Raw genomic sequence first — 23065 nt, 5'->3', positions numbered from 1 at the left:
GGTGACATCACTGAGCTGCTATATAAACCTGGGAAGGTCCACTTGTAAGACTTCATTTTATGTGAGATAATTCAATATTTCTATTGCAAAAGCCATATGTGATAAGGTTGCAAAGAATTGTTTTGGGGATGTAGCTACCAAGCAAGGAACTTCATTTTCCAGAATCCCTTGCAGCTATGTTTGGCCATGTGACCAGTTTCGCCAATAGAACTTGAGAGGAAGTGATATGTGTCACTTCCAGGCCAAGGCTTTTAAGAAGCAGGTGTGGTCTCCCTGCTCTCATTCCCCTTTCTGAATGCAAAGAATGTCAGGGCCCTTAGAGATTCTTAACTTGGGGTCCACAGACCTCCATCAAAGTTGCAGACAGAATTCAGGGGTCTGAGAACTTGGAAGGGAAAGAAATGACATCTTTAATTCCACTAACTTCTGACACCTAGCATTTTCTCCCATTCGAAATGGAGGGAGGAAATAGCAGCAAGTACAGCTCAATAACAGCTTCCACAAACCACAATAACAGCTCCCAACAGAAATCATAGCTGTTCTCATCTCACAGTACAGCTGCCATCCCATGAAATACGACTGATGCTCATCTACTTTGCAATTTCAGTATTTACAAGAACTACCACCAGATCCTGTTTTTAACGTGTTGATAAAGAAGCATATATCCCTAGGTAAATATACTTTAAAATATTTTTATAATTGCATTTCAATAAAATGAGTTTCCCTTGCAGCCCTACATATTTTATTTTACACATTGAAAAATGTTATTCTGAGGTGAGGTCCACTGTGACGGGCCAGCCGCCACAAGTCAATGGGTTCCCGAATGGGGGAGTGGGAATGAATAAAAGACACTCTCACATATGATGGCGATCGTGGACTTCAGTGATCCTGAAGACCCTAAGTTTATTTTACTGCACCTATATATGCAGTTTGAGTACTGCAACTTAGCAACGAAAGTATGCATTATCTTAGCAACTGTAAATTCTTTAACTTTTACATAGGAGACACAAAATTCACTGAAACTCCCAAAAGTAATTATCGTATCAATTGCCCTGATAGGCATCAGCTTCTGTGTCCGGGAACTGGCCTTCCCACCACATACCTGAGCAGTTTACAAGCTTAAGCTCCCCCCAGGTGCAGGCAGAGACAATTGCCTCAGGGGGAGGAAACCGAGCCATTCTGTAAAGCTCAGAGTTTCCTGTAACCATGGCTCCCCACAGTCCACAGGCTTCACCAGTCTGCGACACAAAAAGGTTAATCAACTTTGTCCTAGAGAATGGTGGAGCCATGGGGAGGAAAACCACCCACAAACCAGTGAAATGCACAATGTCTGAATCCCCTTTCCAGACATTTGAGTTCCCAGCCTCCACGAGCGAGAAATACCTTCCTACAGTGCTAACCCACAGACCCTGTGGGCTTGTCAGTTACTGCAGCCTAGCCTACCTACCGCAGCCAGTTCACCACGTCAGTCTGTAATTTCTTACAGCAGTGACAGGCATCCTAGGATGTGGAAAGCCAGAGCCTCAGCCAGGGGGAGCGTCTGGCCACAGAATAAAAGCGAGGAGGAGAGATTCTATTATAGCTGCTCAGGACTCACAATGGATACTCACAATTCCACCACCTGATGCTGGGGCTCCACTCACTCCAGGTGCCGTTGTAGTGCCGAGCCTGGGCCTTCACCCGTATGATGTAGAAAACCCCAGACTTCAGTGCAGTGGCCGGGAAGAGGAGAGTGGTATTCCGGTGGTCCACATTATACTCTCTGAACTGGTAAAGGAAAGAAGACATCAGTGCACCAGCTCCCACTCTGGCTGCCATCCTGAGCCAACCCCACCATGTTTAAGAGCCGCCAGCCCGGGTATTTGGCTATTCCTCCAGTTCAGGCCTTTGCCATCTCTGAAACTGTGACCAGAGTCAAGTAAGATGGGTCAGGGAATCAGCCCTCACCCGACCCCCCAATCCCCACTAATTAGCCATATGACATTACTGGGTCAAGTTGATTAATGTTTCTGAGTTTTCGTTTCCTCATCTGTAAATTGAGGGTAAGGGTCCCTATTGTCTCTTTCTGGCTGTGTGACCTTAGGTAAGTGGCATAACCTCTCTGGGCCTTGATGTCCTGCCAAAACAGCGATAATAAAAGTGCTTGCCTCCCGGGGTTGGTGTGAGGATTAAATGGGTTTATACAAATCAGCATTTAGGACAGGGCCTGAGAGGGATGTTTCTGAAGCACAGATAGCCACTGTGTGCCTCTCTCTCCTTCATGGGCTCACTAGAGCCTTTTGGTCAAGCTCAAAATCACTAGCCTCCAATATCAGCCCTGCCCAATCGAGCCCCCACTGGGAAGGGCATTCCAAGGTCTGTTGTTAAGAAGGTAAGATGATTAGTAAGTGTTGTCTGCTGCCTTTTGTATTAAAAAGTAGGAGGGGGAAAAAGGCATAGTGATGGTGTCAGACAGATGCTGAGGGAGTCCCCATAACCCCCACCTTGTATCAAGTCCTGTGTGATCCCCTCTTCTTGAGTGGGGCAGGATCTGTGACTCGGCTCCAACTGATAAATGATGGTGAAGTGATGGGTACGTAGGGACTACACGTATGTGATTGCATGAGGTAAGGCTGTAATCCCACTGGCTAGGACACCCTCTCTCTCTCTCTCTCTCTCCCTTTGTGATTCTGAGAAAGCCATGAGGGAAGGAGCAGAGCGAGGCGGGGGGCCTCCTGCCGGGGGCCAGCGACCCACCGAGGCTCTCCATCCAACAGCCCACAAGAAACCGGACGCTGCCAACATCACAGAGCTCGGACGTGATCCTCCCCCAGCCAAGCCCCAGGGGAGACGCAGCCCTGGCTGACTCCCTGATTACTGCCGGGGACCAGCGGGGGCGTGCCCAGACCCCAGCACAAATTGTGGGGCAATAAACGTGTGCTATTTAAAGCAGCCATGTTTATGGTGACATTTCGATGTGGCGATGGAAGACTAACACAGTGATGAATGAACACACAGATGTCTGTTTGCACTAAGCGTAACCTCTGGAAGGACACACACGCCTCTGGGCCCTTTGCCTGCTCCAGCCTGGTCTCCCTCCCCTCCTGGCAAAAGAGGGAGCAGTGGTCAGCCTCTGGGAAGTGGAGATGGAGGTTGTGGTCAGAAGAGAAACACATCTCCATTCTGAGTCCTTTCCTACCATTTGAATTTTTTACTTTATGTAAATATTACTTTTATTGAAACAACAACAACAAAACCTTAAAAAATAAAAAATAAAATTAAATCTGTGTTCAAGGTCAAGGTCAAGTCTGATGGCAAGTGTGTGGCTGGAACCCTCTGCTTGGGGCTCCTCTCCCTGCGGGGAGGGTCCATCCTTTTGCAGCTCTCCCTCCTCCTCAGGCCCCCTGCAGCCCCTTCCCCTTCCCGGCTGCTAGCAGCTGCTTCTGCTTCTGCTTGCGGGTTGGAAGCGTGTTGGGGGAAACAGGCTGGGGTGAAGTGAGCCGGGCGGGGGAGGTTTAGTACAGCAACAAAAGCAGAGCCTGAACAGGTTGCTGGAGGGACTGCAAGGTGGCTTGGAGCTTTCCAGGGGAGCAGAGGATGGGGTGGGAGTTGTGAGAGGAGACCAGAGCTGGAGCGAACGACACTCTCACTCTTCCCTTTCTTTCTAAACATGAATAAGCTGGAAGTAACAGCTGGATCTCACGATTCACCCAAGGAATCGAACACCCTGGGGAGGAGTGGGGGATTGGGAAATGCTTTACCAGGAAACAAAAGAGAAATCGGAGCTTTCAAGGAACTCCTTGTGCTTGGTTGGCTTTTCACAAAAAGGCCAGGTGTTCAGGGGACCACCTCTGAGAGGAAAATCCAGGGAAGGAGAAGCAGCACAGGCTCCGCAGTTCAAATCCCAGCTCCGCCCCCCTGGCTGTGGGACCCTGGGAGAATCGTGCCACCTCTCCACGCCTCAGCTTCCTCAACACAGAAGAGGAGAGACAAATACCTTCCTACCTGCAGGATTTTCACAACCATTAGTGATGATGTACGTCGTGTGTGGCACATAGTAGGCACACAAGAAATGGTCACCACTGATCGTGAGCGTGGCATCTATGATTCTGAACGGACGTGAGGCCTCATTTTCTGCTTTTTCACCGCACGTGCTCCTACATTCTCATAATCCCCAGATATGCCATGAATTTTCATGCCTCCAAGCCTTTGCTCACGTTCCTTATCTAGAAAACTCCTATACATCCTTCAGTGCCCAGGCCAAAACTCCACCTCCATTTTGGAACCTTGTCCAGAAATCATCCAGGACAAAGAGTAGCTCCATTCCCAAAATCCCAAGACAAGCTTCTATTATAATAAAAATTCTTTAATGGATCCCACCCAGTTCGAGCCAGTGCAGGTGTCTATAATACTGTAGCAAACATGGCTGGACACGCACCCAGCATCTATGCCACTGAGATCCCCACAGCTCAGTGTAGATAAGACTCTGTCTCCAGCTCCAGGGTTAGTCCTCATTGGTCTAAACCAACTGTGGCCATCCCGTTCCTAGCCTGTGATTGGGTAGAGAGAAGCATGTGACCAGCACTGGCCAATGACTAATGAGGGGAATTCCTCAGGCCCAGCCATGACCTTGAGAAGGAAGACATGGGAGAGGGGCATCTCAGTAGCCCCTGCCCCACCAACAACAGAAGCTGGACCTGAATTCTGAGGGCTGGGGCAGCCCTGAGCACCCACATGACCACTGAGCCATAGCCCAGGCACGACGACCAATTCTATCCACTGGCTGGAGTCTGGTGCCAGGTTCTAGACCTGGCTGTGTCTCAGCCAGCCCAGTCAGTCCCTGTTTCCCTTTCCCCAGAGTCTCCTTTGGGGAGCCACTCCTGCCTTATTCTCAGCCCATCCGGCTTGGGTGGCACTGACACCACCTGCAGCTCCAGAGGTGGGCACATGCCTCACCCCTGGGCAAGCAGAGCAGAGCACGAGCACCCTCCCTCTGTCCGGCCACAGCCTGTGACAGGTTCAGAGATCGGCGTGCCAGCAGCAACCGGACTGCCATCCACCACCACGCAACCGATCGTCAGCCCCAAGCCTGTTACTGAGAGTACCTGGGAAGAAAAGTTTTTCCCATGCAGCTCTGGGTCACAGGCTGAGAGCTGCCAGCGGGCAAGTCAGCCACCAAATGAGAGACGAGCCGGCCTCACAGCAGAGCCAAAGCAGAATAAAGCAGGGCGAAGTGACGGAATCCAGATCCAGCCATGGTAAGTCAATAAATACATTTCTTCTGTCCCCTCCAGGCTATCCCCTGAACTGAGCCTCGCACAGGAACAGGACTGGGGAGACGCATGGACAAAATGGAACCCACCTCCTTCCTTGGCATCTGTGCGATCCCCCTCCCCCCAACTGCTCTCTGAGGCGGGAGGTGGGAAGGACGGCCGGCCCGGGGCCCATGGGACACTGTGTGTGCCCCATTCCTGCTCCTACCCACCTCCTGGCCTGAGCGCCAAGGGGGAAACCACACCTGAGAGATGTAATCAACCACCACGGGTGGGAATGTATGAGGGGAAAACATGGGCGGCAGGAAGTGACCTCCACCCCCACCTGCAACTAAAATAGAGGGGAGCCCCAAGCCATCACTGTACAACCCCGGCTATTATTTACTTGATAGTTTCCTATGAATCAGCTCTCCCCTTTAAAAATGTCAATACGTTCATTTAAAACGGAACCCGCTATCATTGCTGTGACAGGAAAGCAAACAGCAGATACCATGAGTGTCACAGAAAAGTAAATGCAGTCGGAACCTAGCGACGGCAGTAAGTCATGGCTGAACATGGTTTTGGGGGGAAGCTCTGAGTCTGTGGACTCCTCTGGGAAGAAGAAGGATTGGTAAGCCTGTCAGGTCAGCGGAGACGCTTTCCCTGACCAGCAGGGTTGGGAGGCCACCGACTCCCTCTGACTGTGGGACCCAGTCATTTAAGTGTGTTGCTGAGGGACCCTCCTAAAAGCTCAGTGTCCTGGCCTCTGGGAAACAGACGTGGCGCAGAACCCTCCTTTACAGGTGAGGAGCAGTGCCCAGAAATGACTTCCCTTTTCTGCACACTGGGCACTGGGGCCCGGCCAGGGGCAGGACTAGCCCAGCACAGAGCCAGGGCAGAGCTGGGACTCTAGGTCCCCTGGTTTGCTGTGGGCCCCAAGCCGGCATCCTTCCCACCTCCCACCCCAGGCCTGGCTCTCGCCCGCCTGAGTCGCAAGAGGGGTTGCAGAACCCCCACTCACATCTGTGGGGTCGTTCTCATTTGAAATGTTGACCAGGTAGAAGAGCACGGAAGACAGGAAATCTTCAGCCGAGTACGGATTGATCCAGTCCAGCTTCCACATGGGGAAGGTGTTGGCTTGAATTGTGAGGTTTTCCGGGGCCCTGGGTTTCACTGCGGAAAAGCGATACCTGGTGAGAGCTTGTCTGGCCCGCAGACCACGGGCCATTGATTTTTAGTCAGCACCACCTCTGTACAGTACATTTAAGACTCCGTGTAGATTCAGAGTCATACAGAGAATTAGAATGACAATACTCATTCAAATGTCGCTACAATTCCACTTGGCACTGTGGTCGTTATTAACTAACTACCTTTCTACAGCGAATGCAAAGTGTATTAGCCAAAGTCACCCAAACTTTGACCGTTTCACTTTCGTCCTTTACATTTTTGGTCACATCTGTGTACTACATTCTTTACTAAGTAATTTTCTTTTTTTTGGTTCATGTGTTTGAGAACTCAGTCTCTTTTTAAGCAATCATATCCATGAGATCACAGGTATATAATATACATTACAATCAACATATACATGCAAGAATTATTTTAATTCATGGGTTTGTTCATGGGCCAATTTAAATAACCCCCCAGCCCACCCCAACCACCAGCAGGATGAGTTGGCCCCTCAGGAACTCCTGGTGGAGTGGTGAAGATGGGGGTCTCTGTGACAGGCTGCCTCAGCTCTTAGTAGCTGGGTGACCTTAGGCAGGTTACTTGCCTTCTCTGTGCTACAGTTCATTCTATTGCAAAATGGGGATAATCACACTCTTCTGCAAACTGAGGCTCAGAGAGGTAATGTGATTTGCCCAAGGTCACAAAGCAATAAATGGTGTTTTAAAGTCCTGTCACTCCACACAGCAAGCTCATGAGGAGGTACCCAGGGGGACTCTGGGTACCAGGAGAAAGCCAGCCTTCTGGGCTCTAGACTGCCTGAAGTAGCGGCAGCTAAGCAGCTGGCGGAGTGGAAGGATGGTTCCCCGTTAAATTTTTGATCTGCAGCAAGCATGATCCTCCATCAAACATGCCTGATCTCAGCACCCCAGTCGGGGCCCTTACATTCAGGGGGTTGAAATATTGGAGCTGAAGGGGGCCTGGTGTGCTGCGGGGCCCAATCTAATTTCAAAGATGGGAGAACTGAGGCCCAGAAAGGGGCAAGAACCCCATCAAGTTTGGGAAAAGGGAAGAGGCCTGCCTCCCCTGCTGGGGCGGCCGGCTGTGGGAACACCTGTGCCCCTCCCCCCAGGCCCCGCTCACCATACTCGCCGGGACTGAAGGTGCCGCTCCACAGCCGCTGCGTCCCAGCCCACAGGTCCAGCAGGTAGGTATCCCCAAAGACCATGTTTTCCATCCGCATGTTACACACACACACTGTGCTGTCTCTGTTTTCAGGGATACACGTGTAGTTTCTGCAGACACAGGGCTGGGTTAGGCTGGTCATGGGTCCCCTGAACACACCTTGAGGAGCCACATACTCTCCCAGTTTCCTGGTCGCCCTGAGGCCTTGGGAACAAAGTGGCCAGGGTATGGGGGGGACGTGGACTAGCACTGCCTTCCCTGCTGGCCACAGCCCCTCGCCACACCCACCAGGGACTCTTACACACCCCTGGCCGCAGCCTTGGTCCCAGGACGTGGCTCATCCCTAAAAGCCAGTGAAAGGGATGAACCCATGGCAGCAGAGAATTTGCAACAGCTTACGTGTATGTCGCAGCATACTTCTGGAGGGCACGGTCTATCCCAGTGTCCAGCAACTGTGGCATGCCCTGGCATGCTGCCCTGTGCGCCAACAAAAATCCTAACGTACCACCCCAAACAGCCAACCCTGCCTCTCATGAGCTAGGCCAGGAAATGGCAAATGATTTCTGGAAAGGACCAGATCGTAAATATTCTGGACTTTGAGCCTCATCTGTTTCTGTCGCAAATACACAACTCTGCCACACACAAAAGATGCCAGCCATAGACGATATGCAAATGAATGGGCGTGGCTGTGTGCCAATAAAACTTTATTTATAAAAACTGGTGGTGGGCTGAATGTGGCTCGTGGGCCATAGTTTGCGATCTCTGGTGTAGGCCCATGTACCACACACAGAAGCACAGCCCACCCACTTCAGTATATCGTGGAATCCCACCTGTCAGCGCACCCTACATTCTGGTGTGCTATGCATTCCAGCGTGGCCTGGAACTGCGTGCCCAGTGTACCCCACCGTGGCCTGGGCAGCACCTGTCACAGTACCCCGTGTACATGGATTATTCTAATGAACCACAGGGAACAATGTACCCCATATTCCATGGTGAACTCAACCACTAACACTGTACCCCCAAACAATGGTCTAGTCAAGTGAGTCTCAAAGCGTGGTTCAGGGGTCCATTAGGTCAAACTATTTTCATAATCCTACTAAGACGTTATTTGCCACTTTCCCGCTTTCTCTCACAAGCATGGGGTTTTCCGGAGGCTACACGATGTGTGATGATTCACTGAATGTGGTCTCGTGTGCCGTCGTGCTTCGAACATTCTGTTTTAATTCCTAACAGGGTAAATATTGATAGCCATAAGCTACCTACACAAAAGATTTTGGGGTCCTCACTACTGTTTAAGCATGCAAAAGTCCTGAGACTAAAATGTCTGAGAGCCGCTGGTCTGGTCCAATATTCCCCCCACACCCACAGGTGTCGGTGACAGGGCACTCCAAGCATCATGACGCACTCACTGTCCTTACACACACGGCGCCCAGGGCCTCACCTGTACCGTGCACAGGAAGCCACAATGAACCTCATGCTAAAGCACCATGCACTCCAGGGCACCGCCCAGACGGGGCGAACTCCCAGGGCCAACCTCGCCTGCCCCCCCACCTCCCGCTCCAGCACCGGCTTACTCGGCGGAGGGCGGGGTGGAAAACTCCAGCACGTAGGCCAGGTGGAGCTCGGCGCTGCAGTTGGTGGGGCCATCCATCTTCCACTCACAGGTAGAGGTGCTGAGGTAGTCAGAGAAGCAGGAGGGCTGACGCAGGACCTTGACACCGCCTGGGAGACACAGGAGCGTGCTCAGCAAGAGGGACATGCGCCACAGGACATGCTGGAAATCAGCCCAAACAGCACAAAGGGGCCATCGCAAAACAAGGAAACCACAGTCCCAGGCACGGTCATGGCCAGAGCTCCCAGAGCTGGGCCAGGACCAGGCTCCCCGAGCTTCCCAGCTGGCACTGGGGTGACTGCTGAGCGGAAGAGATACCCTGGGGTGCAGGGTCCATTAGAGGGGATACATCCAGTGTGCCTGTAGGTTCTGCAGCTCAACTACTTGGCCTTGGCCAAGTTAAAGAACTACGGGCACCTGTGTGAGTGGGGGAGGTGCCGTGATCCATGGTCCCCTCCCCACCCCCCACCTATTCTCCACCCCTCTCTGCACTCAGGAGGCTGACCCCCAGGGTCTTGTCACCCAAGTGCCCTGGTCCTCTGGCGTCCTATTGGGTGTGGTCAGTATGGAAGGGCAGGGTGAGAGCTGGGGGACTTCTTCCAGCCAGTCAGGGGCAAAGCTGGGATTTGAACCCAGCAGAGTGTCGGCTGGGTCTGCCAAATCGCCCTGGCTCTAGATGGCCCAGCACCTGACCGGTGCTCCTGTGCCCAGCACCGCCCCCCTCACAGCTGCCATCAATTTGCACTTGGTCGCAGGATAAAAGATTGACCACGTTACGGAGAGTCTTAGATATCTAGTAAATATCTCAAACACACTTCATATCCAAAACCAGTTCCTGATTCCTCTGCTTCTCAGAAATGATAACCGCGTCCCTCCTGGTCGCTTAGGTCAGAAATCTCAGTCATCCTGGACACCTCTCTCTCTCTCACCTTCAAATCTGCCCCCGCCACCCTTCCCCACCCCCTTAATGGATCCAGAAGCTATCAGCTCCCATCGCCTCTGCTGGGCCAAGCCACCCGGCCTACTGTGCACCTCCTCCCGGACCGCCCGGCTCCACCCCTTGTGCTTACAACCGAAGGCATCCCTTTTCATGTAACAGGCCGCGTCGCTGCTCTTCTCAAACCCTGCAAGGGCCTTCTTCACCAGGTCACCCCGCCACTTCTCTGACTTCCTCTCTTCCCACCTGCTGCTCACAGCCTGCACCGCGCTGGCTGGCCTCCTTCCGTTCCTCCTACCCCCCAGGCGGGCTCTCGGCTCAGGGCCTCCAGAAACCCTCCTCTCCCAGCTGTCGGCATGGCTCCCCCCTTCCTTCAGGTCAACTGTCTGCCACTCAGTGAGCACATCCCTGAGCACATATTTTAAATTGCGATCGTCCACTCCACCCACCCAGCTTTCCCAGTCCTCCTGCCTCTGCTCTAGATTGTCTTTTTCCGTCACCTTCTGACAATATTTAGAATGTACTTGGAATTAGGGCCACTTGCCACTGGCTGTCTCGTCTCACTACAATGTAATCTCGCCAAGGCCACGGGTCTTTGTTTTGTTCACTGATTATCCCAGGAGGCTGGCAAGTAAACAGTCAATAAACAGGTTGCGGAATGAGCGAGAGGTGGTGACTTACCAGCGCCTGCCGCCCACACCAGAATCAGGCAGCTCACCCGGAACGTGAGCCCAGAGCCAAGCCACCCCATTGGGAAATCCTTAGGCACCTGCGAAGAGAAAAGGAACCAGGTCAGTGTTGAGCGTGGTCCCCACCATCCCCATCGTCCCAGGTGCAGCCTTCAGACCTCACCTTACTCCAGATACCACCATCCACCCCCCGCCCCAGCCGCTGCGTCTCTGTCAACAATGACAGAACTGTTTATAGTCACAAAACCCAATCTAGAAGCACAAAGCCCAGAGTGAGGGCCACACAACACCTGCCCCAAGAGAGGCTTCTCGAGAAACAATCCCATGGCCTGCTAAGCTTGAGCAACCCCTCGGACTTTTGGAAGTTCATCATGCACATTTGCATGTAAAGGTTCTGATAAGTCCTGCAGCAAGAAGATCTATTGTTCATTTAACCCACTTACCACATTTATTTCCAACCCAACCCTCATTTGTGTGCACGTATACGTCAAAACCCCTGAAGGATTTACAATCCCTTGAAATATAGTTTGGAAATGCCGTGGCCAAGCTTTTTCAAAAATCTCGTCTGAGGCTGAGAACATAAGGGGATGGGGGACCCTGGGTGGCTACAGACATGAGTCACCCATCTCTTCGCCACGCGGCAGGCAGAATCGTTTTTAGATTGGAAACGAGGCCCTGAACTGCCTGCTCATGCCCTCCACTGGCCTCTGGTTCCTGAAGGGTGTCTTCATCCAGGTGCCACCAGTCCCCAGGGGTTCATGGCCCACTCAAGAGGGGCACCTCTGACTCCGAATACAATCCGAGCCCAGGAGTAAAAGCAGCCAAGCTGAAAGGGTGCTCACTGTGATTCCATTTGTGTTACGTTCTTGAAATGACAATATATGGAAATGGAAAACAGACTAGTGGTTCCTGGGAGGTGGGGGGGGGGCAGAAAGGGCAGTCGATGTGGCTATAAATGGCAACAAAGAGGGATTCTTGTGATCTGTCCTTTACCTTGGCTGTGGTGGTGGAGACACAGAGCTGTCTGTGTGGTAGAACTAAAGACATGTGCACACACATGCGTACAAGTAAAGCGGGCCCGGATCGGAATGCGAGCCACGGGTTGTCAGTATCCTGGCTGGGAGGGATACTGACAGCAGTCTGATAAGACGTGACCCGTGGAGGAATCTGAGAACACAGCGGATCTCTCTATATTATTTCTTGCAACTGCATGTGAGCCTACAAATATCATAAAAGCTTAAGAAAATGAAAAAAATAACAAACCTCAAGGCCCCGGCTACCCACATGCTGTCCCCACCTGTGCCCTCTCCCTCCCCCACAATCCGTTGGTCCCACTGGCCTGAGTGCTCTGACCCACTCCCAGCACTCTTCTCCCTCGCAGCTGTAATACCCCGTCATCTACGAAGGGCTCCCCCATTACTTATCACAGCACCCTGTTTATTTCTGTCATCTACTTATCTAATTGTATCGCCGAGCTCACAGGGGCGAATGTACTTTATTTCAGAATGTAGATAGCAAAGAAAAACATTGGACTGCAAAAAATTTTCAACTTCCCCACGTCAAAACGCGCCACAGAAAAATAGAAAGCAAGCAAGTGACTAGAAAAAGGGTAGCGACCTACCTGACAGAGGGTTAACGGCCTTAATAGATAAAGAGGCCTCACAAGCCAGTAAGACAAAAACAGGCAGAGGAGAAACCGCCCCTCATTCTGCTGCTAGTTCATGAAGTTGGGAGTATAGAAGATACCCTGTAACATGGAAGGGATTTCTTTGTCTATACATGTATTGTTTGTCACCCCCTCCCCCATGAGAATGTGAACCCCAGGGCAGAGCTGTGTCTGTCACGGTCATTGCTGTCCCCAGTGCCTAAACAGTATCTGACATATACACAGCAGGTGCTCAATAAACATCTGTTAAATGACTGGCTAAAATTCAACCATAACAAAATCAACCATCTATTTTTAAACATGGAGTATGTACCAAGCCTTGGCCCATGGTAACTGCCATGCACATGGAGTATGTACTTATGTGCCTGGCGTTGTTCTCAGTGCTTATAATGTATTAATCAATTTGGTTTTCACAAGAACTCTATGAGGGAGGTGCCATTAAAATCACCATTTTACAGATGAGGAGACTGAGGCACAGAGAGGTTAGAGCACTTGCTTGTGGCCACACAGCTAGGATCTGAACTGGGGCAGTCTCCCTCCGGAATCCACGTGCCTAACCAATGTGTTTCACTACCTCTGAAACGCCGTCCCTGCAACACTGGGAGGTGGTAGCATTGGCCAGAGGACAACTGAGGCCTAGAGAGGGCAAGTGACAAGGCCAAGGTCAGAGTTAGGAAGCGGCAGAGTCAAAGAATTGGTGACAGCCCGAGCCAGGAAGACAGCAGAAGCACCGGAGTAGAAAATCACTCCTGCTGGCAAAGAAACACACTCAACTCACTCTTTCTATTTGGGGGGAGATGGGTGGCAGGTCATGAAGAGTCAGAAGCCAGCAGCAGTACGGACGTGACTGAGGAGGCTCTTCCTGTGCCCACAGGGCCTCCTGTTCCTCTTCCTCGTCTTGACTACAAGCCCGAGTGAAGGGAGGGTGGGAGCTGGATCCGCCGACAGGATGCAGTCAGTAGCATTATAAGAGGTACTGGAGAGGAAGCCAGTAGCACAGCAGGGGCCACGGAGGCCTCCCCTGGGAGCCACTGATCCCTGAAACTCCACAATCTTAAGCCAGCCTAGAGCTTCCTCTGGCCTGGGGACAGCTGGGCCGGTCTGGCGGGGGGCCAAGGACGCACTTCTCCCTGAGGCAGCAGCCTTCCCGGAACTGCTGCCTGGCTGGGGTTCCCAGAACTGGCAGCTACATCAGCAGCCCCACCCAGGACAGTGAGGCAGGCCAGGCCAGAGCCCTAAAATGGCCCAGGCTGCCTGCCTGCCCTACCCCGAGTCCAGCCAGGGACGAGGATGGGTGGCAGCAGGCTGGTTCTGTTGCCACCATGAGCAAGACTCAGTCATGTCAGCCAAGAGCCACCCCAGGCTCTCGTGTACCTACTGTGTCTTCCAGGCCCTCATGCATTCTTGTAGCAGGCGTTTTCTGAGCACCTACTATGTGCTGGGTACTACAGATGCAAAACAGGCCATTCATTCATTCATTTCTTCCTTCTTTCCTTTGATAAATCTTTGAGTGAACAGAGACGTTTCTAACCATCCATCTGCCTGTGTGGAATGAAAGGCCCAGGAAGGTTCAGGAAACGGCCTAAGGATGCACAGCCAGTAAGTGGTGGGGTCAAGGGCAGAAGCAGGGACCAGTGAGGAGACGCTAGCGGATTGGTCCAGGCACAGGGTGGTGGGTAAGGCCCGGTAAGAATGGGTCGGAGTCTAGATCTGTTTGACGGTAGTGCCCACAGGATTTGCTGCCAGAATGGGATGTTGTGGGGTGGGTGAGAGGAAAAGAGGACTAATTGAGTCAAGGTCTCGGGCTTGTGGCCTGCGCCCCTGAAAGGCTGGGGTGGACCAAGGGAGGGGGCAGTGTGAGAAAGAAACAGGCCTGCAGGGAGCAGTAGGAACACCACCATCAGAGAATGTAAGAGGCAGTTAGGAGACAGAGTCTACCAGGACCTACGCTGGTCCTCCAGGGTCAGGTGTGTGTGTGTGTGGGGGGGGGGGGCATGACAGAATTCTCCACGGAGGGGAAGGCGGGGTGTGAGAGGGTGGAAGAATGCCCCACAGAGGGCGCTGTGGGCTCCCTGAGGGCAGGGAACCAGAACACGGAGCCTGGTGCCAGGCATACAGCAGGCACTCCATAAATGATCGTGTGCACCCGACTTTATTCTCATGGTTACACGTACTTAGTGCTTCCTTAGTACCCTACACTGTTCTGGATACTTTAAGACACCCCATGAGGGGAGTACAATTATTAAACCCATTTTACAGATTCTTAAGGATCCTAAGAGAGGGAGGGAGGGAGGGAAGGAATGAGTGGAAAGTGTGTGAACAGCCAGGAAGAAAGGAGGGCACAGCCCAGTCCCTTCCCGACAAGACGAGCCCTTGGTGGCAGTGATGGGGGGAAGGGGAGGTGGTGATAAGAGCAGAGAAGTCAGTGGGGCCAGAAGCCAACTGTCTACCAGGCGTGGTAAGCGACTTGGCCTGCAGCCCAGGGCAGTGGGGAGCCACTTGGCAAGACAGGAGCTGCATTCCAGAAGTCCCACTCCCACCTGTGTGTGGAGAACGAGCACGTGGCAAGACGGAGGCGGCTGGGAGAGAAGGGGGCGCTGCTGGAGCTGGAGAAGAAAAGCAGACTCCAGCCCCGTTTGGGAGGTGGACGTGACCGTTCAGGGATGACCGGGGGCAGGCAGCTGACAGCCAGGAGGAGGTGGCTCTGGTTTGGGACAGTGGCAGGTGGTGGTGCTGGGAAGGGGGGCGGGGTTGCTAGGGGAAACCACGCAGTCTGCAGAGCTGTGGACACAGCAGTGGGCCTCATCCAGGATGCCGGAAGTGCGTCCTCGTGGCCTAGAGCTCAGCAGAAAGGCTAGGGCTGGAGACCAGGGACCTCCTCCATGGGACACGGCTGGGCCAGAGCCCCTGGGGGGTGCACCACCTCGAGGACAGGCTGGCATCTGGCGCCAGAGGCCACTCGATGGCAACGTGGACATTTGTGCTGGCTGTGGACATGCTGAGCCCAAGCAGATAATCGGGCCCCCAGGGAGGCATCCAGGCAACTCCAGCCGGGATTCTAGAAGCCACGGCCACCTGCAGAAAGCACCAGAGGCCCCGCCGGAGGCTGAGCCAGCAGCCGACCTCCATGACTGCCAAGCCCTTGTCCTGCTCTATTGGTCTGCACAGCACTGAAGGCCCTGTAGCATATCACATGCGCACACTTCCTGTCCACAGTCCACATGCCCCAGGAACGCAGCTCCCGCCCACAAGGCCAGAGCCTGTGTCCACCGCGTCCACTGCTACAGCCCCAGAGCCCAGCACCATGCTGGCCCAGAGTAGGGGGTGATGGATACTTGCTGGATGGAAGACTGAATGGCTGCATGTAGGGGGCCCGGTCAGCCACCCCTGACAGAGACAGGGGCACAGCGCCAAGAGCTGGCATTTTCTGCTTCTCGCCGCGAGATAAACACTGACCAATTGTGGCTTGGCGTCTCTGTCATAACCTAAGGCAGGCACCAGTGGGCCTCCCCGGGGGAGCTAACCTCCAGGGAGCTGGTAATTGGGGCATTACCATGATTCTTACCCCAGGATGCTGACGAGATTTTGGCTGTCTTCGTGACAGTCACAGCTCCTGCAAAAGTCACCATGGCCCGTGCCTGTCCCCAGTTCCTCAAGCTCTCTAAGGGCTCTCTGCCCATGGGTTCCACCTCTCTCCAACCCAAGGAACACGGCGGGTACAGTCACTATCATCCCCATTGGAGACGGGGAAACCGAGGCCTAAGGAGGTTCAGGAAGCTGCCTAAGGCTGCACAGCTGGTAAACGGTGGGACTGAGCCTTGAACCTGGACCTCCTCCCTCTGGAGTCGCGGCACAGCGCCAGGCATGGAGGCGGGAGCCAGGAACTCGCTCCTGGTAGCACCTCTCTGTGTGCTCCTCGGCAAAACCCCTGCAGAAGAGGGGGCCACACACGCCCCCTGCACAGAGCGGGAAACCGAGGCTCGGAGGGGTTCAGAAAGAGCCCCAAGGTGACGAGGCAGGAAGTGACTGAGCTAGAATTTGGCCTCCATCTCTGTTTGTCCAGCGCTCACCCGTGAACTTGTCTCAACAGTGACCGAGACTTTGCCCCTGGGCAAAAACCCAAAGGGTGACACATCGGCCCTGATAAGAACTCCCTGTTGGTTTTCTGTCTGCAGACGGGCAGCTGGGGTGGAGAGGAGTTCTCCCACAAGTTCTTCCTGCTGTCTCACCCTGTGTCATTCCTGCCATGGTCAGGAACACACAGACGTGTGGAGCCACTCATGTGAGCATGGACTCCAGGGCATCTAAGACATGGAAGCATAATTCTGGGGCTAAGTCCCAGGCCCCACCTTGACTGTCTGAGAGACCCTGGCAAGCTGGGGTCCTCTCAGAGCTTCAGTCTCCTCCTCTGTGAAGTGTGGGCAGAGCCATTTGCCTCATGGGACGGTTGCAGGGAGGCAGAGACCATGGTGGAGTAGAACAGGCCTCAGACCGTGTTGACGGAGCAGGTGGCAAAAGCTCATTCTCTAAGCACCAAGTAAACTGTCTGAGACCCCACGGCAATTACAGCTGCCAGGAAAGCATCAGCAGGTCACGTGGGTGCAAGCTGAGCCAAGGAAGCTGGGCTCAAAACGGCAACACTGATTCTATTTATACAAAGTCCAGAAAGAGACAAACTGATCTCGGGGTAGAAGTTAGGACTTCTGCTTTGGGGGAGGGGCGTGCGGGGGGGCCAGGAGGAAGCAGGAGGGAGACTTCTAGTGGACTGCTTGGGTTATACATGGCACATGTTCACTTTGTGAAAATGCATGAAGCTGGGCACTTGTCTGCACATATGTTGCGATAAAAAGGACAAGAAAAAAAGATGAATGAGAGGGAAGGAAGGGAGTGGAGTGTGCAGTCTAGAGTATTGGGGGGTGTCAACCAAGCTCTCAGGGCAGGAGGGACCCCCAAAGACCCTCAGTCTACTCCCAGTGCTACGTCAGGTCCCCCAGGCCTTTTCAGGGGCCATGCCAGCTACCTCCTTCACGGCCAAGGAGTCGTCTCCTCCAGAGGAAACTCAAATTATCTATGACAACTGATATGCGTGCCCTCAGAGAGTAGAGAGGAGACAAGTGGCGGGCACATGCCCAGCCCCAGAAGGCAGATGCCACACAGCGTCAGTGGCTTTCTGCCACATGAGACTGAAGGCACAGTCATTCTAGGTCTTCTGAGTTTTTCAAAAGAAGCCCCAAATCCACATTTTTATGTGTGTAATCCTGATTTTTAAATGCTTGCAAAAGAGTTCGATTTTTTAAAATCCCACCCTACATGTGTGGTCCCTTTTTGGCCAACAATCACCAGGTGGTATCCTCCTGGGTGGGCGGGTGGGTGTCCTCAGACACCAGAAGACCCCCACAGGAGGCAAGGAGAAACAGAAGGTGAGCCCCCTCCCTCTTCTCTGACCAGACAGGCTTTGGGGAAAGCAATGGGTTTCATGTGGGTCTCCGACCAACTGCATCGTGTCCAAAGCTGGACTGAACTCTTTACAATTCCCTGTGTCAAGAAGAATGATTAAAATAACGACAGCTGTGTAGTCTGAAAAGGAGAAATATTGGGCTGTGATTGGAGGGATGGAGCAGAAAGTGAAAGTTCCTGGAAAGCTAATCTGGCTGTATCTTAGGAAAAATCTTAGCCCAGTCAGAGCTGTCTAGCTGTGGAAATCTGGCTTGTGGAAAGCTCCACCCTCACAAACAAGGCTGTCAACAGGAGTCTGTGGCTCTGCAGGCTCGGACAGCTGCCAGCCCAGTGGCCCCGTGTCTCTCCTCTCCAGAGAAGTGCCGTTTCCTCTTTTGAAAAGGCAGGATGCTCTCCTGGATGCTCCAGGAAAAGCTCAGACCTTCTCCTATTCTCCAAAATGCTGCTCCCTTATTTCCAACCAAGAAATTCAGCTCTTTTCCACTCGACGCCTTGTGGGGGTGGGTTCAGAACAGTGGCTTAGTGTCACGGCTTCCAGGTCAGCGACCTGGATTTGCATCCAGACTCTGTCCTTCTGAGTTGTGTCACAGGTAAGTCACTACCATAGCCTCCGTTTCCTCCTTGGGGGAAACGGGGAGGCCCCCACTCCTCTACCCACCTCCCCCTAGCTGAGCGCCTGCTGTGGACTGGGGACTCCACTCGCCCTCACCCTGCTCTGCGGTCCCCTCTGCTTCAGCGTGGCCTTACTGTCAGCCCCCGGGGAAGGTGCTCATTGGTCAAATGATCTGTAAAATGATTTGCACAATGATTGGACCATTTGTGATGCCAGGCCTGGCCTGCCCACACCCACAGAGCTGCCAGGCTGGCTGACCTATGGCAGGACAGCACACCAACAACCATCTGAGTGGTAGGTGGGTCTTCAGCACTTGAGCCCGGTTCCCATTATGTGTTTACACACAGTGGTGACGACTGAGAACGCTGAGAACTCGGGTTCACAGCCCTGCTCTGCCGCCTTCCAGCTGTGTGACCCTGGGCAAGTTACTACACCATTCTGTGCCTGTTTCGTCACGTGTGAGGTCTGGGTAAGAGCAGGTCCTACGTTGTCAGGTGATTCTACAAGCTGAATGAGATAAGGCAGGTACGGGGCTCCCCTTTACCTCCCTGAGCTGGGCTCCTGCACCCTAATTCCATCCAACCGCACCAGCTTCCTTGTGGGCTAAACGCACCACGCCTGTTCCCACCTCAGGACCTTTGCACTTTCTGTTCTCTCTGCCAGGACCACTCTTTCCCACCCCCAAAAAACACATCCACATGTCTTTTTACTTCAGGTCTTAGCTCAGAAGTCACCTCCGTGGAGTCACCTCCCCCACCAGACTGCCCGCTCTGCGAGGGCCTCCCTTCCACATCCCTGGCTGCCCTGTCTCCAACCCCTGGCGTGTTTGCTGAGTGAATGTAAATGGTGAGCCTCGTGCCAGCCCTCAACCCATGTCCATGCCTGTCGCTTTCAGCTTCGTCACCCGGCTCTGCAGGCCGGAAGCCTTGACACATCCACTGCTCAGAACTGCACCCCCTCCCCTCAGGAAATCAGTCCCACTGAACGCTTGAGGGCCAACCTCTCCTCCCCTCGCTGGGACCCACATCCTCCTTCTTTCACTGGAGGGAGGAGGAGAGAACTTGGAGGCTGGCCCAGCTAGTGACTGTCCCCAAAGAGTCACAGCACCCAGGCCTGCTTTAGCTAAGACCCTGGATTTCTGAAACAACCTCGGGGAAGAGAGGAAGCGGGGGCTAGAGTGAGAATGAGTCAGTCGGAGCCAAATCTGAAATCTTAGAGGCATCACCACTTCTTGGAAACACACAGACATGTACCCTGAGACAGAACTGTGAGCCGGGGACATGCAGGGGGCCCGGGAGTGGGGTCGGTGGGATGGACGAGCCCTTCTCTGCTGTGGTGCCCTGCCCAGGGCCCATCCTTCCAGGCCTCGCCCCTCGTCTTTCTGACATCCCTCCACCGACCCCGCCCTCCCCCGCTTTGCTTTTCTCTTAGCACTGTCACTAGCTGACAGCGTACTGCAGGTCCCCGTTCTCTCATGTGAAATCCTGGGGGGGCAGGCGTGTTTCCGAATTACTCAGATTAAAGAAAGGTTATCTGGTATAAAATCCCACCTGACGTAAGCACCCCCGCCCCCCACGCAGCCAGAGCAGCAATCACGTGACCATCTTTGCAGAGAAAGAGAAAGAGAGAGAGAGAAAGACACGTGCATCCTCACCAAGGAGAAATAAAGACCCGAGAGGGCCTCGGGTTTAGTTCCTGTCGGGTCGTGCTTCCAAGCGAGTTATGAAAAAGCTTTCGGTTTTCAGAGCTGGTGGATTTTGGAATGATTGATAAGGGCTGTAGATCTGTATATATATGTGGGTTTGTGAACTGCCTGTTTTCTCAACTAGAATGTAAACTGCAGGAACAGGAGGGCTCTGTCTGGTGTTCTGTCATAGCACCAGCCACCGTACCTGGCATGTACAGGGGCTTGATAAATATTTGAAGAAAACAAGGAATGAGGAAGCCAAGGACTGAATATGGAGACGCGACTGTGTCCTAAATGGGGAGAAAAACAGCAATTGCCGAGCCAGGGGCAAAGTGCCTATAAAAATGATCTCACGAACATCCCTGTCCTATACCCATTTTACTGACAGGCAAACTGAGATTCAGAGAGGGCAAGCGACTGCTTCCAGATCACAGGTGGGAAGCAGCAAACTCACCTTTGAACGTGGGGCCCCTGTCTTCAAGCCTCTATGCCCTTTTCTCTGCCTCTAGCTCACGGAAGCAGAATTGTCACATGACACAGCAATGGGGGTATAGCCCATCTGATGGTGGGTCCTGTAGGACCTTTCAGCCACCAGGTGGGGTTCTCCCATCCACGTTCTTGCAAGGGCAAGTTCATACACCGTCCAGGCAAGCCGCTGGCCTCTCTTCTAGACTAGTGAAGGGAAATATGACCAAACGTGACCAGGCATGTCTCCACCGGGCCAGTCACGAGGAATGCTGGGAAATATGTCCCTCTTGCTCACCCCAGGAAACTGGGACAGTGGGAAAGAACACGGGCTGGGAAGGAAAGCAGGTTCTAATCCCTCCATGTCTCTGTCATTCCTAGACATGGGACCTTAGGCAAAGTCCCTGCACACAGCTGTGATTCTCAGTTTCTTCACCTGCAAAATGGGCAGACGAAACCCCATCCAATGGGGCTCATTGATTTACTATAAATCCATGTGTTTACTCTGTACCAGCCCGTTCTGTGTGCCTGACACTTATTCATTCTTTCCATCATCACTACAACAGCATAGTCACTACAATTTCACAAATGGGGAAACTGAGGGCCTGAGAAGCAGCAAACTTAGGAAGCAGCAAACCCAGCCTCTGAACCTGGGCAATTTGGCTCCAGAGTCCCTGTTCTTAACCTCCAGCTATACGTCTTGACAGGTAACAGCGGACACGCACGTTTACTGTGTACATACTAGGTGTGGGAAACTGTGTTAAGTGGCATATAAAACACGATGCTATTCACCTGCATGAAAGCTCACTTTGACCAGGGTGAGGAAACAAAGCAGCCGGAGGCTTCTGTCCCTGACCCCCTCCTAGGTGCATGGAGGGCACCTGAGCTCAGTGGCCTGTTTGGTCTCGAAACCGCTCCTCCATCCTGGGGTAGGGTTGGAGAGGAGAGGGGGAGGGGTCCAGGAAAGAGTCTCTCTCCTCACTTCTTTGACTTCCCTTCAGGGCCTTGCTATGAGGTTGGTGCAAAAGTCATTGTGGTTTTTGCAACTATTTTTAACCTTTTAAACCTCAAGGACCTTTGCACCTAGCGATCCCGGGGTCGTGCTGTATGAGACCGAGACGGTACTGTATAAAACCCATCCGGATTGAGTCACTGCCCAGAATGTGGAAATGCTCAGGTCATCCGGACTTGCCGGTAAATGGATGTGCTGTAACCATGGTGACTCGCTAGTGGTTTTCCCCCTGCCGCCTTCCCATGGCTTCCCTCCAGATCTGGCTCCAGAGGTCCAGGCTGGCGCCCAGGAATCTGCATTGTGACTCCGATGGCTCAGGCAAAGGGAAGACACTGGCCTGCTTCTCAGCACGACGTTCGAGGCCTTTCCACAATGCAGCCAGCCCCACCTCGCCACTGCTCTCCCCACTCCCTGGCGCCACACAAGCGCCCTTCACATCTCCATGTCTTTGCCCAAGCAGCGTACCCTTCCCTCCCGCTCTCCTACTGCCGAGCTCCTCCAATGCTCCAAGGCTGGCTCAGAGGTCTCTGTTCCCCGTAGCCTCTCACGGGGCCTCCCCCCAGGGGCTGATCACCCCTGCTGTGCTCTTTCTCCCCAGAGGGAGGCCCTGAGGGTAAACACCAATGCCCTAAACAGCGCTGGAGCAGAGCCTCCAGGAGCGCCAAGGACTAATGAGTGAGGGAATGGCTGGGCCGGTCACCCCCCAATCCTAGTTGAGTCCAAGGGACCTTTGCAGGAGTCTGGATCCCCTAAGTGTGCAGAAACCTGGGCCAAACGGACACCTGAGCCTCAGTTTCCCCCTCGAACTTTAGGATTTTAACACAAGCTCTGATGTCCCACCAAAGGCTCCAGCTCCCACAGGGGCCACAGCTCACAGAAGGCTGGGGAAAGGCAGAAGCTAGGATTCACGCAGGATTCATAGCAGCCTGGGGGAAATCTGGGAACCCAGCATTTGCCACCAGGTCACTGGTCTCCACTCTCTCCTGATTACAGGAAATACAGATTTTTTTTTTTTTAATCCAGGCTCCTGGGTTTATTGAATCAGAATCTCACAGACCGGGCCTAGGAATCTGCACTTTAATCAAATCCCCTGGAGAATTCATTTATGGGGTAGGTTGGCAAATATTGTTGACAGGTGGAGAGCAGAGGGCTCGGGCGTCAGATCGCCTGGGTCCCCACCCTGATCCACACTTTGGGGGGTGGGGGGAGGGCATCACCTTGGGCGAGTTACTTAAGCTGCCTTCGCTTCCTCGTCCTCATCTGAAAAATGGCCATGATACATACACAGCACGACCAGAAAGGTTATTTTCAGATTTAACTCAGAATACTGACCGTGTTCAGAACAGA

The 23065-nt window shown here is 53.3% G+C and overlaps 1 protein-coding gene across 2 annotated transcripts in view; it reads right to left on the bottom strand.

Annotated features, from left to right (window-relative positions):
• IL4R (interleukin 4 receptor) overlaps positions 1–23065 on the bottom strand; it is a 32070-nt gene that overhangs the window by 8302 nt on the left and 703 nt on the right. The window contains exons 1-6 of one of the 2 annotated variants that reach the window (XM_074322590.1): positions 13263–14147; positions 10811–10898; positions 9155–9302; positions 7539–7690; positions 6253–6404; positions 1611–1767 (exon numbers count right to left, since the gene is read on the bottom strand). In XM_074322590.1, the coding sequence (XP_074178691.1) occupies positions 1611–1767; positions 6253–6404; positions 7539–7690; positions 9155–9302; positions 10811–10880 (679 nt within the window). In that variant the 5' untranslated portion in view covers positions 10881–10898; positions 13263–14147. Of the gene's footprint in view, positions 1–1610; positions 1768–6252; positions 6405–7538; positions 7691–9154; positions 9303–10810; positions 10899–13262; positions 14148–23065 lie in introns of those variants that run through there. The other variant, XM_019718087.2, reaches the window with a different exon arrangement.

The sequence above is a fragment of the Rhinolophus sinicus genome, linkage group LG18 (assembly GCF_036562045.2).
Source record: "Rhinolophus sinicus isolate RSC01 linkage group LG18, ASM3656204v1, whole genome shotgun sequence".
In the NCBI taxonomy this organism is placed as follows: domain Eukaryota; kingdom Metazoa; phylum Chordata; class Mammalia; order Chiroptera; family Rhinolophidae; genus Rhinolophus; species Rhinolophus sinicus.
This window is presented reverse-complemented; position numbering and strand designations above follow the sequence as displayed.